Source organism: Neolamprologus brichardi, chromosome 3 (genome assembly GCF_056152115.1).
Source record: "Neolamprologus brichardi isolate AB-2024 chromosome 3, ASM5615211v1, whole genome shotgun sequence".
In the NCBI taxonomy this organism is placed as follows: domain Eukaryota; kingdom Metazoa; phylum Chordata; class Actinopteri; order Cichliformes; family Cichlidae; genus Neolamprologus; species Neolamprologus brichardi.
The window spans coordinates 43,316,420-43,330,000 of record NC_142106.1 but is presented as its reverse complement, the minus strand read 5'-3'; the positions used below and the strand labels follow the sequence as shown (position 1 = coordinate 43,330,000).

General features: G+C 46.0%; 1 protein-coding gene across 1 annotated transcript in view; it reads left to right on the top strand.

Moving 5' to 3' along the window:
* The window catches only part of efnb3b (ephrin-B3b), a 90,937-nt gene that overhangs the window by 60 nt on the left and 77,296 nt on the right, over positions 1-13,581 (top strand). Inside the window, exon 1 of the mRNA XM_006807335.3 lies at positions 1-1,491. This exon is cut by the window's left edge and continues 60 nt beyond it. Coding sequence (XP_006807398.1) covers positions 1,343-1,491 — 149 coding nt within the window. The 5' untranslated portion in view covers positions 1-1,342. The remainder of the gene's footprint in view (positions 1,492-13,581) is intronic.

Below are 13,581 nucleotides of genomic sequence, written 5' to 3'. Positions count from 1 at the left end.
CGAGACTCTAAAAGGAGGAGGAAAGAGGAGGCGCTGAAAGGGACTCGATACCGCCCCCGCCGAAAAAGCCTGGAAGAATTGCGCTCCGTCAGTGCGCCCTGCCTGCCAGTCGGAGGATGGGGATTTTTTCTCTCCTTTCCATTCATCCATGCCCCTTTTTTCCCTCCTCCTCCTCTCAAACAAGCCAGTCGGTCTGTCAATGTGCTGCGAGCGTTAGGACAAGTCAAAGCAGTGGGATTTTGAGGCAGAGAGACGGAGGAGATAACGAATGAAGCGCTTTTCCGTGACCGAGAAGCGACGCGTCCTGCTCTCCAAATGATGCGCCGCATCAGATAATTTCCAGCCGGGACTGATGCTCACAACTCGCATCTTATTATTATTAATATTATTTTTTCCTTTCTATCACTTCAAAACTTTCACGTTGGCCTGTGTGTGACATTATTAGAGTGGAGATGCTTTTCTAGCGCTTTGATTTATTCCTCTCAGTTTCTTTGAATTGATTCTTGGATTTATCGTCGATTTCGGATCTTTTTATGATTATTATTTTTCAGCGTGTCTATTAAGGATTTACAACCCGTGTGTGTTTGCTTTTGATTCCATAAAGAGGCCACTAAGGATTGTAACGCGCACTGACTGAACCCGCCGAGCATCAACACGTCTTTATGAGGATGGAGCTGTGGACACGAGTAACATCTTTTCCATTTTAAACGTTTCACCCTCACACTTTTGACCTGGTTTTGATTGCGCCCTTCTGCCACACTGACAGTATTTCTTTTCCCCGGTTCCTCTCTGATATGCTGGAAGCTAGATATTCTTGCGAGGAAACAAGGTAATGGGAGAGAAATCGCACAGAGTCGGCACAGAGAACAAGGGAACATTGTTCGGAAAAAAAGACAATCAGGGCGCACCGAAAGGCTACAGAGTTAGAGGCTGGGTGGCAATCATTTTTTCTTTTAAATATTTTTGATTCCGTGGAGTTACCTTTCAGCCGAGGAGCGCTGTTTTTGGAGAAATAAAAGGGAAGGACAGATTAACGAGGAAAGTCATGGGATTGGCACAGAATTAGTGCAACTGTGGACGCGCAGAAATCGTTTTTTGGACACCCAGACGCGCGGATTGAACAAGTTTCTTTTTCCCCTCGCACATTTCAGTGCGTGTGCTGTGATCGCTTACAATCTGCCACATTTCGGATCCATGAGGTTGTGCAGAGCGGGCTTTGGCTTCACACTTTGACTGTCTTCTACCTATAGCCTGATCGGCTGTAGCCGCACATCTATTGTTTTGAGAGAGTCCCCCCTCGTGTGCAACAGCATCGAAACCGCAGAAAAGATCTCGCTTTTAAATGGGGCCGCATATGCTGGGTGTCAGGGTTGAGATGGCGTGTCGAAGAAGTGGGAATGGATTGGGGATCCTGCTGGTATTCTTACTGGATTTACTGGGGACGACAGCCAGCAACCTGGAGCCCATCTACTGGAATTCCCTGAACGAAAGGTAAGAGCGCTCGCAGACCTCACAGTTTCACTGGCTGACTTAATTGTAGGGTTGATCTCGAAGTTCTCCAAGCATGCTTGGGGAAAACTGATTTTCTTTTGTGGTTTCATTGCATGCGACGGGAGAATCACGAAACGTTTTATGAACGCAAGAAACTGAGTGCACTGCTGAGCGGTAATGCGACATGACACAGGCGACAAAGAAGAAAATAAAGTTGGATAAAGGCAGAAATTCACCACAAAGTGCAGGCCTAACTCGGAATATTGATTTTTTTTTCTGTGAAGGCTCCAATTCTGACAGCTTGTTGGAGTGTCTTTAAAAAAGCACCTTCATCACCGTCTGTTGGATAAGGTCAGAAATTCGTTACAGAGTGCAGGCCTACAGCAGACTCTTACCGACACTGCTGATTTTTCTCAGTCAGGGTTCCTTTTGGACAGTTTTTTGCGGTATCTAAAGAAGAAGAAGAAAAATAAGACTATTCCGTCATTGTTGTATTCACTCTCAGTATTGTTTGCTCAGTCTAAACTGTGATCTGATAAATGCTGCTGCTCTGCATTTGCCACACTGATTATTGTTCCTGGTCCAGCTGCAGCGCCTCTAAAAGTCCCCGTGAGCTCTAAGGCCGTAGATGGAAGCTGTGTGTGTAGGATGATAAAGACTTGTGTGATGCTCTAATTGCTGTTGCTGGATGACCTTGATTAAAGTCCAGGGTAGCACTCCCTTCCTCCTTTTGGACCTCAGGCCTGTCAAACACCCAGTCTGCACACTTTGCCCGAGCTCATTTGCATTTTCTTTCCTCCTCCTTTTCCTCACGGAGAAGGTGTCAGGCATTAGCTGAGGAAATGCCATTTTAAACACCTCTCTGCTGTCCAGCCTTAATGACTGACACCACTTTTCTCACACCTCTGCCAATTTCCCTGTGTCTGAATGGACCTGCTGGCTGTGAGGAGGAGGAGGTGGTGGTGGAAGAGGGAAGGTGGAGAATAACAAGGCGGCTTGTATGGAAGGGAAAAGAGGGGAGTTTTTTTTTTTCCTTCAGTGACACAAAGATTCATTTCTGCAAATCCTAGCTACATTTCTGTTGGCAAATTGGAACAATGATATTTTGCAGCTTGATAAAGACTTCTATGCAGGCTATCAGCATGGAGCACCGCTCCAGAATAGCTCCCATTTCTTCTAAGTACACTTTATAGAAGGGAGAAAAAAAAACACAAGAGAAAATTGACTCACTTATGCCAACCGGGCCCCCCCGAGACAGCTTTAACTCACACCCATGCCAGGGGCTTTTTCAGATACTAACAGGTTTTTAATGCGTCCGTGTGCTGGAGGCTACGTCCTGCCCAGTTTCTCCACTTCTCCACAGATGTGACTGTGCGTGGGCCCCCGCTGTGGAGCCAGGCATGAAGCCCTTAATGAGGGCTTTTTGTCAGCAGTGGGTGGATTCGCCCAACAGGGAGTAGAGTTGGACACGGGAGGGTAATTTCCACAGAGAAGCTCACAGCCTGGGCTTTTGAAGCCTTACAGGTGATTCCACGCTATTGTCTCCTAATGGAGTTTAGTGTTAGGTGGGTGTCAGGGCTCAGTGAATGGGCCCGGCTCGCAATTAGACGGGCGGTGGCTTTGACGCCACACTCTGCTGTCATTTCCACAGATTTGCTCGCTCATATATCCATCCAAAATACAAAAAGCCCTTTTCTTTGTATACTATGAAGCTTATTCACGAAGCTTACTATTCATAGTTAATCAGCTTAGTCATTCCTCCAGTTTATTTTCTTGGCCCTTTTTCATGCTGTCGTGTACTTGTTTCTCCTTGCTCTCTACGTGACATGAGCAGTACTCTAGTATCAGCTGCCTCGGGGCAGAATAGGTTTTGGCCCTGGGCTGAAATATGTTAAGAGCCCGCTGCTTGTCTAAATAGTCTGCTTCTTCCAAGGACACGCTTCTGGAAGCCACACACACACACACACACACACACACACACACACACACACACACACACACACACACAGGTGGTTTCAGAAATGAGGTGAAAAGTAAGCAGAAGCCGCAGCAATCAGAGCACACGTATGGTTCACATCTTGTCTGTGTAGTAAATGGGGTGTCACATTGTTAACCTCTGGACCTCTGCTGCGTATGCCTCTTTGAAGTTTGGACCATCCACTTGCAGCTTCCCCTCCACCTCTCCTCCCATCTTTTCTTCCATCCTCTGTCTTATATTCTCTCCTTCTCACACCTCAGTATCCACTGCTTCTCTTTTTTTTTTCTGCAGGGATGCATAAATTCTAATATCAGCCTAATATCAGTAGTGCAGGTATGGACTGATACCAGACTAGCAAACTGTGATATTGGCACATTGGTTTTTTTTGCAATTATCATCTGTGCCACATCATTTGTGAGCTGGCTAAGTGTTCCAACTGAAAGCTTTAAATCAGGGAAGTTATTTTCTGTCGGTGCAATTGTGGTGTTTCCCTTGGAATAAACAACGAGGTAAACTAACAGGGAAAAACATGGTGGATTGTTTTAAACATCCATATTGGCCTGGAATTTTACAATCCAAGCATCTCTTCTCATTCCCCCCCCCTCTTCTGTCCCTCTATTATTCTCGCCCTCTTTTCCCTACTGTCACTCTCCGTCTGTCTCTATCTCTTGCACCCCCGCCCCACCACCACCACCTCGGTGCAGTGACCAGACGTAGCAAATTGGAAACATGTGTCACATCCAGCCGCTAATTATGACGCTACAGCAGCCACAGACGCACCCAAAAAATGTGTGAGGGATGACAGAGGTGAGGAGGAAAAGCAGGCATCTGTGGGTGCTTTTGAGGGAGGATGGGAGGGGTGGGTGGGTGCTCAGCTGCCAGATTAATTCCTTAAATATAATATCAGAATGCACCACTTTTTTTATAGACCCCTCCACGGGTTGATGCTACCACAGCCTGACAAGAAGTCTTCCCGGAGGAATATAAACAGAGACAGGTGCTGGGAGGTGAAAGAGAAACACCGAGAGGTGGGGAGAGCAGAGCGGGGGGGTGGAGACGGCCCTAACCCTAAGTAAATCAATACCAGTTAAGTCTCAAGTGCCAATACAGGTTCTGCTTGAGGAAGAGGGAACTGAACCAGAACGATCACCTTGGGAAGGGCTCCTCCTCAGACATATATTATCCTTATCTCAGCATCTCGTATTATCGGCCTTACACGGCCACCCTAATGAAAGATCGAAACTTACATTACTGCTTGGGAGTTTGGGTGAGGGGAGGGGCAAAGATGGCGTTGGTGGCAGGTGACCCAAACACACACACATACACAGAGAGACGAGGATGCTGGCTTCGGTCACTCATCTGATCATGACATATGGACTTCTGTAGTTTCTGGAACCTTTTTGCAAGTCTGATTTCAGCGTCTGTTCTTAATGCCAAAAAAAAAAAAAGCTCTCATTCACCCCTCCTTTACTCGCACTCTCTCCCTTTTTTCCTCTCCTCTTTACACACTTTCGTAAACGGCTGTAGATTATTGTAAACGGCTGCTGAGGGTGGGCGTCTCCCGGTTTGCTGCTTGCGGTGACTTGTAATACAACTATTCCCCCTAAGATCCACATTAAAATTTAATCCCCCTCCACCCCACCACCGCCACCCTTCCCGTTTCTCAATAATTCATTAATCGTTGGCTAATTGGCGCCGGATAAAAGACTAGCTAACTAGGCTAAGTGTTTCAACTGCAAAAAAAAAAAAAAAAAAAAAAAGCCGCCAGAGAGAGAGAGAGAGACTGGTGGAGTCACCGCCACAAATGTGTTTTTGGTTGAGGAGGTTATTCTTATTATGGAATAGGTGTTAGTAGGTCATATCACGGGAGCAGCATTCCAGCACCCGTTTACAGATTGTTTGTATATTTAAAAGCCCACACCCGTTTACACCCATCCTGTAGGTTTTGACTTCATGAATAATTCATGCTCGGAGGCTTTTTTCCGGGCTGTGTGGGTAAGGAAGCAGGAGCCTGGTAAGCCTACACGTATCCTTGGGCGAAATGATTAGACAATATCCACTGGGTATAGCGGTTTTTTATTCTTCTTATTTTTAGGAAGAAGTGCAGAAAAAAAAGGAATGTGGCCGAGAGAGGAGGCGAGATCAAAATGATATGGACCGTATAGCTCGAGCCGCTGTTAAAGCAACGGGGCAGCAGCCCCCTTCCCTCCCCATCGCCTTGTTTCCTCCCTCCCTTGCTCTCTCTCTCTCTTCCTACCGTCACTCTTCCCCCTCGGTGAAAAAAAGGAGTGTGTGTAAGTTTACGAGCTGAGAGCAACAGGAGCTGTGAAAAGAGCTTTCAGCTGATGTGGCAGAATGGAAAGGCCAGGGGAAGGAGAAAAAGGAGGCAGCCAATCCGACCAGAGGCAGCAATCTTTTCTCCTTTTCCCTCTTTCCTTCTTCCTTTGTTCGGGCAGATGGACACACAGGTAAGGGGTTTGACTATGAAAACACAGACATGCAAACAGACGTATCTATTGCGTCTGCATACACACACATATTATACACAAATGAGCCTCGGGAGGCTCGACCTCCTCCTCCCCCCATCACTGTTGGACACATGTGTAAAGAGTGTGTGGTCCTAATCTATCTCCTTTGTAGCGTGTGCTAGTGAGCAATAAACACACACCTTTACCACTAGACTAGACAGGAGGGCAGATGTGCGCACACACACAGTAGAGGTGAGGAAATTGGCACGTGTCACGGGCTGTTGTTCCACTCGGAATTCATTCATTATTTTATCACTCAATTATAAGTTTATTTGGCAGGGGCCGTGCACATTCATCAACATCATAACAGCTATAAAGCGCTGTTGTAAATATGCTGGGGTTAGCTAAAGAACTAATTTACTTCCCCGGTCCCTTGGAGTTTTTCGAAGTGACTTTGGGATTTTTGGTAATTGTTAAAAGTGCTGATGATTGGGATGAAGGAGATTAAAAGCGTGCGGCTGGCCGGGCTGAGTTGAAAAATGTTGGAACACATGAAAAAACAAGCAACTTTCTTCCCTGCAAGCATTCACAAAAACACACAGACATACACACACACGCTCACAGGCATAGTGGTGGTAACAGTAATCCAGGCCGGAGGTCTGACGGGGTCACATGTGTCCCCAACATCACCGGGCAGAGTGCCCTGGGTGGCTGAACCCAGAACCCCTGAGCGAGGCCTGCCAACACACACACACAGACACACACAGGCCTTCTCATTAGCTTGCTTCACAGCACACCCTCCTAAGCAGGATCATCCAATCCTCCTGGCAGCATTTGGACTGGGCCAGGTCAATCCCCCTTTCCCTCCCCCGGGTGACACAGAGGGAGCAGACTGGTGGATTGGAAAGCCAGTACCAAAGTGTGTGTGGATTTTATACGCCAGAGGGGTGTGCAGTATAAGGGCAACCTCTGTCACTGTGTTGAGCAACTCCTCTATCCTGCCTTTTATTTGCCCTTGAGTCTTCCTCGAGCCCCCTTCTTCTCTTTACTCCTCCTCCCCCCGAACTCCTTTGCTCTTCAGTTTAGAGACTTCTAGCTCTGCGGCTGCATCCTCACAACGTTTGGGTTGGGCTCATGTTGTTGCAGCTACAACTAGCTAAACAGTATAGCGGCGGGGAGGCAGCTGACACTCTTGTCATTTTGTGTGCCGGGATTCTGCCTTGTGACAGGGAGGATGTGGTAGCATGTGTGCGTTTGTGCCCTGAATACTAAACTGCGCGTTGAGATCCCCGAGCTCTAGGCTGCTCTGTAAATGGCATGTGCAAATCCGCTTCCCATCAAGTGGTTTATGGTGGTGCTGAAATCTTTGTTTCCTCAAAAAATAATTTCTAGATACTAGTGTAGTCTCAAATTACGTGTCAGCTATGTCACACTAGCTACACGTGTGTGTGGTTTTACCTGAAAAAGATATGCTACTCTGTTAGCTGGTTAACTAGCTAGCTAGCTAGCATTTTGTTGCAGGAGCTGACGGTACTTCCTCTTTCTACTTTAGTCTCTGCTTTTTAACAGTTAAGAGTAGCCCATCCAGGTAATTGATGTAGCTCCACCCACAAAATACCGCAGCATTGTTTACAACATGTTTCAAGTCTTGATTTCTGTTGACACCAAACTGAGTTATTCTCAGCGCGCCGGCTGAATTCATTTCCATGTTTTAAGGCTAGATTGTTAGCACTAAAATTAACTGGTAGAAAAACATTTTTTGCAACACCTGTTTGGTGCTTTTACAACTGTTCTCCCCTCAGGCAGTTGAGGTGGAGTCCTCTTTTGCATAGACCTATACAGTTACGCGGAGCTTGTAAAATGCAAAACAAAAGACAAATGTTTTCTTTTCCCTTATCTTGCTCTCTCAACAGCCAGAATGCATTCCAGTTTCGGGCTTTACATCCTGTCACTTTCATCAACACCGCAACTCCATCACTCTCCCCTCGCCATCTCCCGGTGGACGTCAGCGCGGAGCTTTGATTGGTCGCAGGCTCAAAATGGTTTTGTAACTGAATGCTAAGAGAGAGCGCGCGTGTGTGCGCCTGCACACAAGAGAGACAAATGAGCGGGGTTTGTCAGCGGACAGCTGTGCCTTGTCACAGCTGAAGTCTTGCCAAACATCTTCGACCGATATGAGCAGGAGGGCAAAAATAGAAGAAGTGGGTGTTGTCAGGGTGAGATGAGGCAAAGATAGAGGAGACAGGACGAGAGCAGAGAGCTGACAGGCTCGGAGAGGGAAACAAAAAAACCCCAAAAAACAGGCATGAGAGACAGCGAAGAGGGAGATGGATTATTTGGCAGCACGACCAGGTCTGACAGAGGTACTGGATGATGTGACATGTCCCAGCTAGCGAGAGTGACTGATGATCTATAGGTCACCACAATGACTAGCTGCTTCCTGCTCAACTTCAACCGAGCCAGGCCCTCATTTCTCATTACTGACACGTCCCATAATATTTATCCCTGTGAAGTCCAGCGTGAAACCTGGTAAGCTTTAAAGGAATTCATTGACTTTTTGAGCAGAATAAGCTCTTTGATCAACTTAGCACGGAGCGATTAACAGACTGGCAGCTGTTTCCCCTCCTGGTATTTACTTCTACAGTTTATATGATAAGATGCAAACACACGCAGTGGTTAAACTTCACATAAAGCAAGCTCACGGAGGCAGAAATGATGCCAAATGCTTCGTAGCAGAACAACGTGTTGATGGAGTTAATTTGCCAAAAGCTAAATCAATTCCTTTTAAAATAAAGCTACTTTTCCACTGTACAATCAATACTTGAAGTTCACTTTACTCCAGGATAAAGCGCTGTAATTTACATTTAGTGGTGAACCCGCTTTGTCTCATCTTCTTTAGCCGACTTGTGCTGCGCTTTCTGATTTTCACCATTTTACACACACGCGTTGCTTTCAGTGCCGTGTGTGGGCGAAAACAGGGATAATAATACGGCAAAGATTTTCTTAGCCGTTGTAAGAGTCATGCTTCATATTCAAAAGTCAACTTGCATTCTGGTCTTTTGATGCTTCAGTCAAATGATGTCTCTGCCTCGTCTTTGATGGATTTCATCCCCCGCAATCATTCCCATTCTTTTGATTGAGTGAACTGTACTCGGAAACCTGACATTTACCGGGACCCTTTCCTTTTCATTGTACTCCAGGATAGCTTAGGTGGAACGCAATCTCGCCAAATCATGTCGGGGGATAACAAAAAGTACACAGTCGAACGGCGAAATGGACCCAGAAATGCGATACAGCCAGCCAGTAGCTGCAGTTGTAAATGATGAAGTGGCTACAGGTGGAGTTTTCTTTAAATATCTCATTTTACATTTATATTTTTGGCATAAGAAGCTGTTATCCGGAGATTTGCAGAAAGCACACGGAGCCGCAAAAGTAAGCAGACATGAATCACTCTGCCTGCAAGGAGCCCGGTTACAAAGCAGAACAGCTATTCAGTGCTGAGCTACAAAATGATGCATGGCTTTTATTTGTGTGTGTGTGTGTAGGGAGGAGGGCGATGAAGCGGGTGTGGAGAGATGTTTGGTCTCTCGTGTGAGAGATGTAGGGACTTGTTACTCCAAAGCATCTTAGCTTTAAGATAATCTTTACTCTCTTCACTCACAATAGGTCAGAGATGATCTTCATGCTAAGAGGCTTTGGTGGGGGAACCCTGCGTGCTGGTATGGCCCTCTGCAATAACAGCCAGTCATCTTGAAACCCGGCCCAGTAATAAACGGCCACATTTATTACTCCACATATGCACAGTCCTGCTTCTCCTACCTCAGATCTTTTGCAATATTCTCCACGGCTGACTCCCACCACCTTGATGATTTTTCCAGCCTTCACGCTTTCTTCCTCCTCGGATGCTCGCGCGTGTGTGCGCACATATGCATACTTCTAATTAGGAGTTAAAAGACCGTACAGTAAGCGTAGTCCATCTGGCTTTGGCATTAGCCCATTGTTGCTATAGTCTACGGGGGAAACTGACCTTGGCGAGCAGCGCGAGGGGGGAAAAAATCACGCTCCATTTCCTGGGTTCTGTAGAACATTTAATTTAAGTGGGACTGACATTAAAAATGCATCGTTATGATGGAAATCTAAGATTAGGTTAAACTCCTCTGCTTTCAGATGCACACGGGCCTCACGTGAGGGAAGCTTAGCAGCCACTGAACGTTATCAGTGTATCTGAGTTTATAGAAATCACATGCTGAGATGGAAGTCGATATAGGCACGTCTCAGGTCTCAGGGGCCATCCCGCCGACCCCATCCTTTGGGCTGTTACTTCATATAAATATATAAAGAGAGGCTGAGCTGTAACTTCAGTGGTCATCAGACATAAAAACTATGTGTACGGAATCAAAATTGGAAACTTCTTAAAACATGCTGCTGTTTTCTTCATTCTGCACATGTGTAGCTGTCTGCTGCCACTTGGGGGCAGCGTCAAAAATATGTGGATTAACCGGTTTACGTGAGCTACTCTGTTTGTTTGCGTTGCTTTTCTTTAGTTATCCTCCTGCCATGGGAAAGGCAAGGAGCCAGAGGTACAAAAGCTTCTTTGCAGCAGAGCGAAGCAGAGTGTTCGACAAATAAAACTGTCCACTGCAACCTTTGTCTGCGCTTCTCATCTGTGCTTCTTTGATCTTTGCTGATCTTTTGCGCTTTCCGTGGCGAACTCTGATGCTCATTATTTTTTTTTCCCCCGCTCGAGCCACTCAGCATTGAGCCGATGCAACAAAGTTGTCATAGCTTTGTTTAGTCTTTTCGTTAGTTTTAAATGAACTCATTTAACTAACTTCAATGTGTTTCCAGAGAGGTGTTTACACAGTTTTTATCTAAAAATGCAATGTTTTAGTTGAGATGTTACTTTACTTTTAGTTTTAAAACAATATGATTTTGTTTGTCAGGGGCAAAAATCTAAAAGGTTATAAATAGTTAACACAAACGCAAACAGACTGCTTTGTTAAGTCAGTTGACACAGTTGTGCAGACGTCCCAGTCTTAACAGAAAACAGACATGCTAAATCTCCTTTGGGTTGCAGTGTTGACTCATTAGACCAAATGGTCAAAGAGGAAAACTGAAGACAGTTCCCGCACATGTGCACAATGTTGAGTTCATTTGCTAGCTATTTTTTTTAGTGTTTTTGTCCCAGCTAATTGTGTTTTATTTAACTAAAACAACCGCGCTCCCCATAACATATCACAGGCCACGTACTTGGATGTTGCAGGGCAGAGTCCCAGCGGCCTCTGCGTTTGTCCCATAATCCTTTTCCCTGTTCGCAAAGAGATATTAAAGCAAAGCAATAAGTCTGTGTCGACTTCCTGCTAAATCCTCCAAAAGCTCAGTAATTCACACCACGGATCCTGTTTGTGTGATTCTGAAGACTGGAACAATTAGTTGCAGTCATAACTGGTTATACCAGATCTAGAAAAGCTGGAGCAGCAAAATCCCAAAGTGTATGTGGTTTCATATAATTGCTTATATGTTCTAGTTTTAATTTGCAAAACGAAGAGTGTGTTACCTTTTTTTTTTCTGGTTTGTCATCAGTTGAAGCGCTGCATTGTTCACCAAGACTGGAAAAAAAAATGATTCAGAGTCTCAGGTTTATGAACCCCTTTCAGACCTGCAATGAATAAACTCAAAAATGCATGGCTGTCAAACGAAAACAAGGTGGCTTCTCCCACTTCCTGAAAAGCAGACATTTTCCCGATAGAAGTATTCCACCCTGAAGCAATGATTTAAGGCCGTGTACTAAAGTGAACTAGCTGACTGCCTCCAAATGCTCTTTTTCTTTTTTGCAGCAGCGACATATGGAGTGCACTGCAGCGCTTTGTTGTCTAGCACAAGTAACTCTAACAAGATCCATCTTGTTACAGACAGAGTGGTGAAGTGGATTGTTGTTGCCCCTTCCACATCCCATCATCTGATACCCCAGCTCTGGCTTTAATACACCGCTGTGTGTGCGAGCTGCTTTCTAGCGTTTTTTAACTCCCTCTCTCTCGTCTTGCTTTTGTCCTCATGTCTCGCAGTCAACCTTAACACACTTCGGCATTCATTTAGATACACTGGCTTACACACATCCAGGCATGCACAGTGGCGAGCTTGTACACACACACACATACTCATGTATGCACAGATGAAAAATGTTATTGCTCCCAGTCCTGGAAAAAGTCCAAGTGGAGGGGTTGAGTTTCTTCTGAGGTACACTCCACCGCCCCTCCTCTTTCTATCAGTAGCATATCCCTCACTCCCTTCTTCTTCCAGTCCTCCTTCTCGCTCTCCCTCACTTCTTCCTCCTCCCTCTGCTCCTCTGTGAACAAAAGAGCTCCCCTCGCAGAGCTCCCCACTGAAAGCCCTCACACACACTCGGCTCGCTGGCTTCGCACTCTCCCACACGCACTCTCAGCCCTCTCGTCGTCTCCGAAAACCAGTCCACTTCTCCGCGCTAATCCCCCTTTCATTTCTTTTGTCTTTCCTTTTTTTTTTTTTTTTTTTTTAACTTTTTACTCAATGCTTGGCTCGCCATCAGTGTAAGTTCCCTCCGCTACATATCCAAGCCGTTATCATGTTACAGCCGGTTGGCAGACAGTAAAATTTATTCCCCCTCTCTCTTTTTTTTGTTTTAAATTGCTCTCATTTCTTTCTCCTCTTATTTCTCTTGTTCCTCCCAACAGATCCTTTTGTGTCTCTTTTTCTTTGTGGGTGGTTTTTTTGATCTGTAGTCTCTGCTTCTTCTCATTCGCTCATCATTGTCCGGCAGTAAATAGGCCCTCTGTAGTAAAGACAGAATGAGTGATCATGATTGCCTATCACTGCAGTGTCAGAGTAATTCGGGGGTGACTGTGAGCCAACCAGAGCGTGGCTAGCACAGACACACGCACACACACACACACGATGTACAACTCCCTTAAAATTCACTGCAAATCAGGAAGCCATTCCCTCATTAGCAACCCTATCTTGAAACCTCCCCTTCTAAAAATCTTTCCTCTTCTTTATCAGCCTTGCTCTCCTTTGGAGTGCAGCTGTACTGCAGGTCCCCAGCCACAGGAGGGGGAAAAACAGATGGAACACCCTCCTTTCTATTTTTTTGTAACCTTTCTTGATTCTTCCCTCCCTCCCTCCTTCCCTACAAAGAAAATCAAGCCAGATGAATGCTAGTGCACAATGGTGGTGGGGGGGCGAAAGCCTCTCTCTTCCGCAATCTCTCTTTTAGCCAAGCGGCACGACTGCGGGTCACCGTGCCCGTACCTTGGGCGCACGCACGCTTACGCGTACGGACTCCTTATTTCGGTTACGTGGCGCCGATAACCCCCTGGCTGTGTGGTCTTGGGTTTTGCTGGCTAACGCACACAGCTGCTGTGGTGTTTGTGTTTGGTTCCCTATTTTGTGTGCTTCAGCAAAGCCACCAGTCCCAGTTAGGCCTAGCCCATCTGGAGCCTTAGTCCTGGGTGGCCGTTATATATATATATATGTGTGTGTGTGTGTGTGCAGTGTGTGTACACAGCTGAATATCGCAACACGTCCAGTCTATGAGGTGTATTCTGGCGCTTGGTAAATCGTACACATTATCTGATTTCCCAAATCCTTAATGCAGCTGCTGTAGAGCAG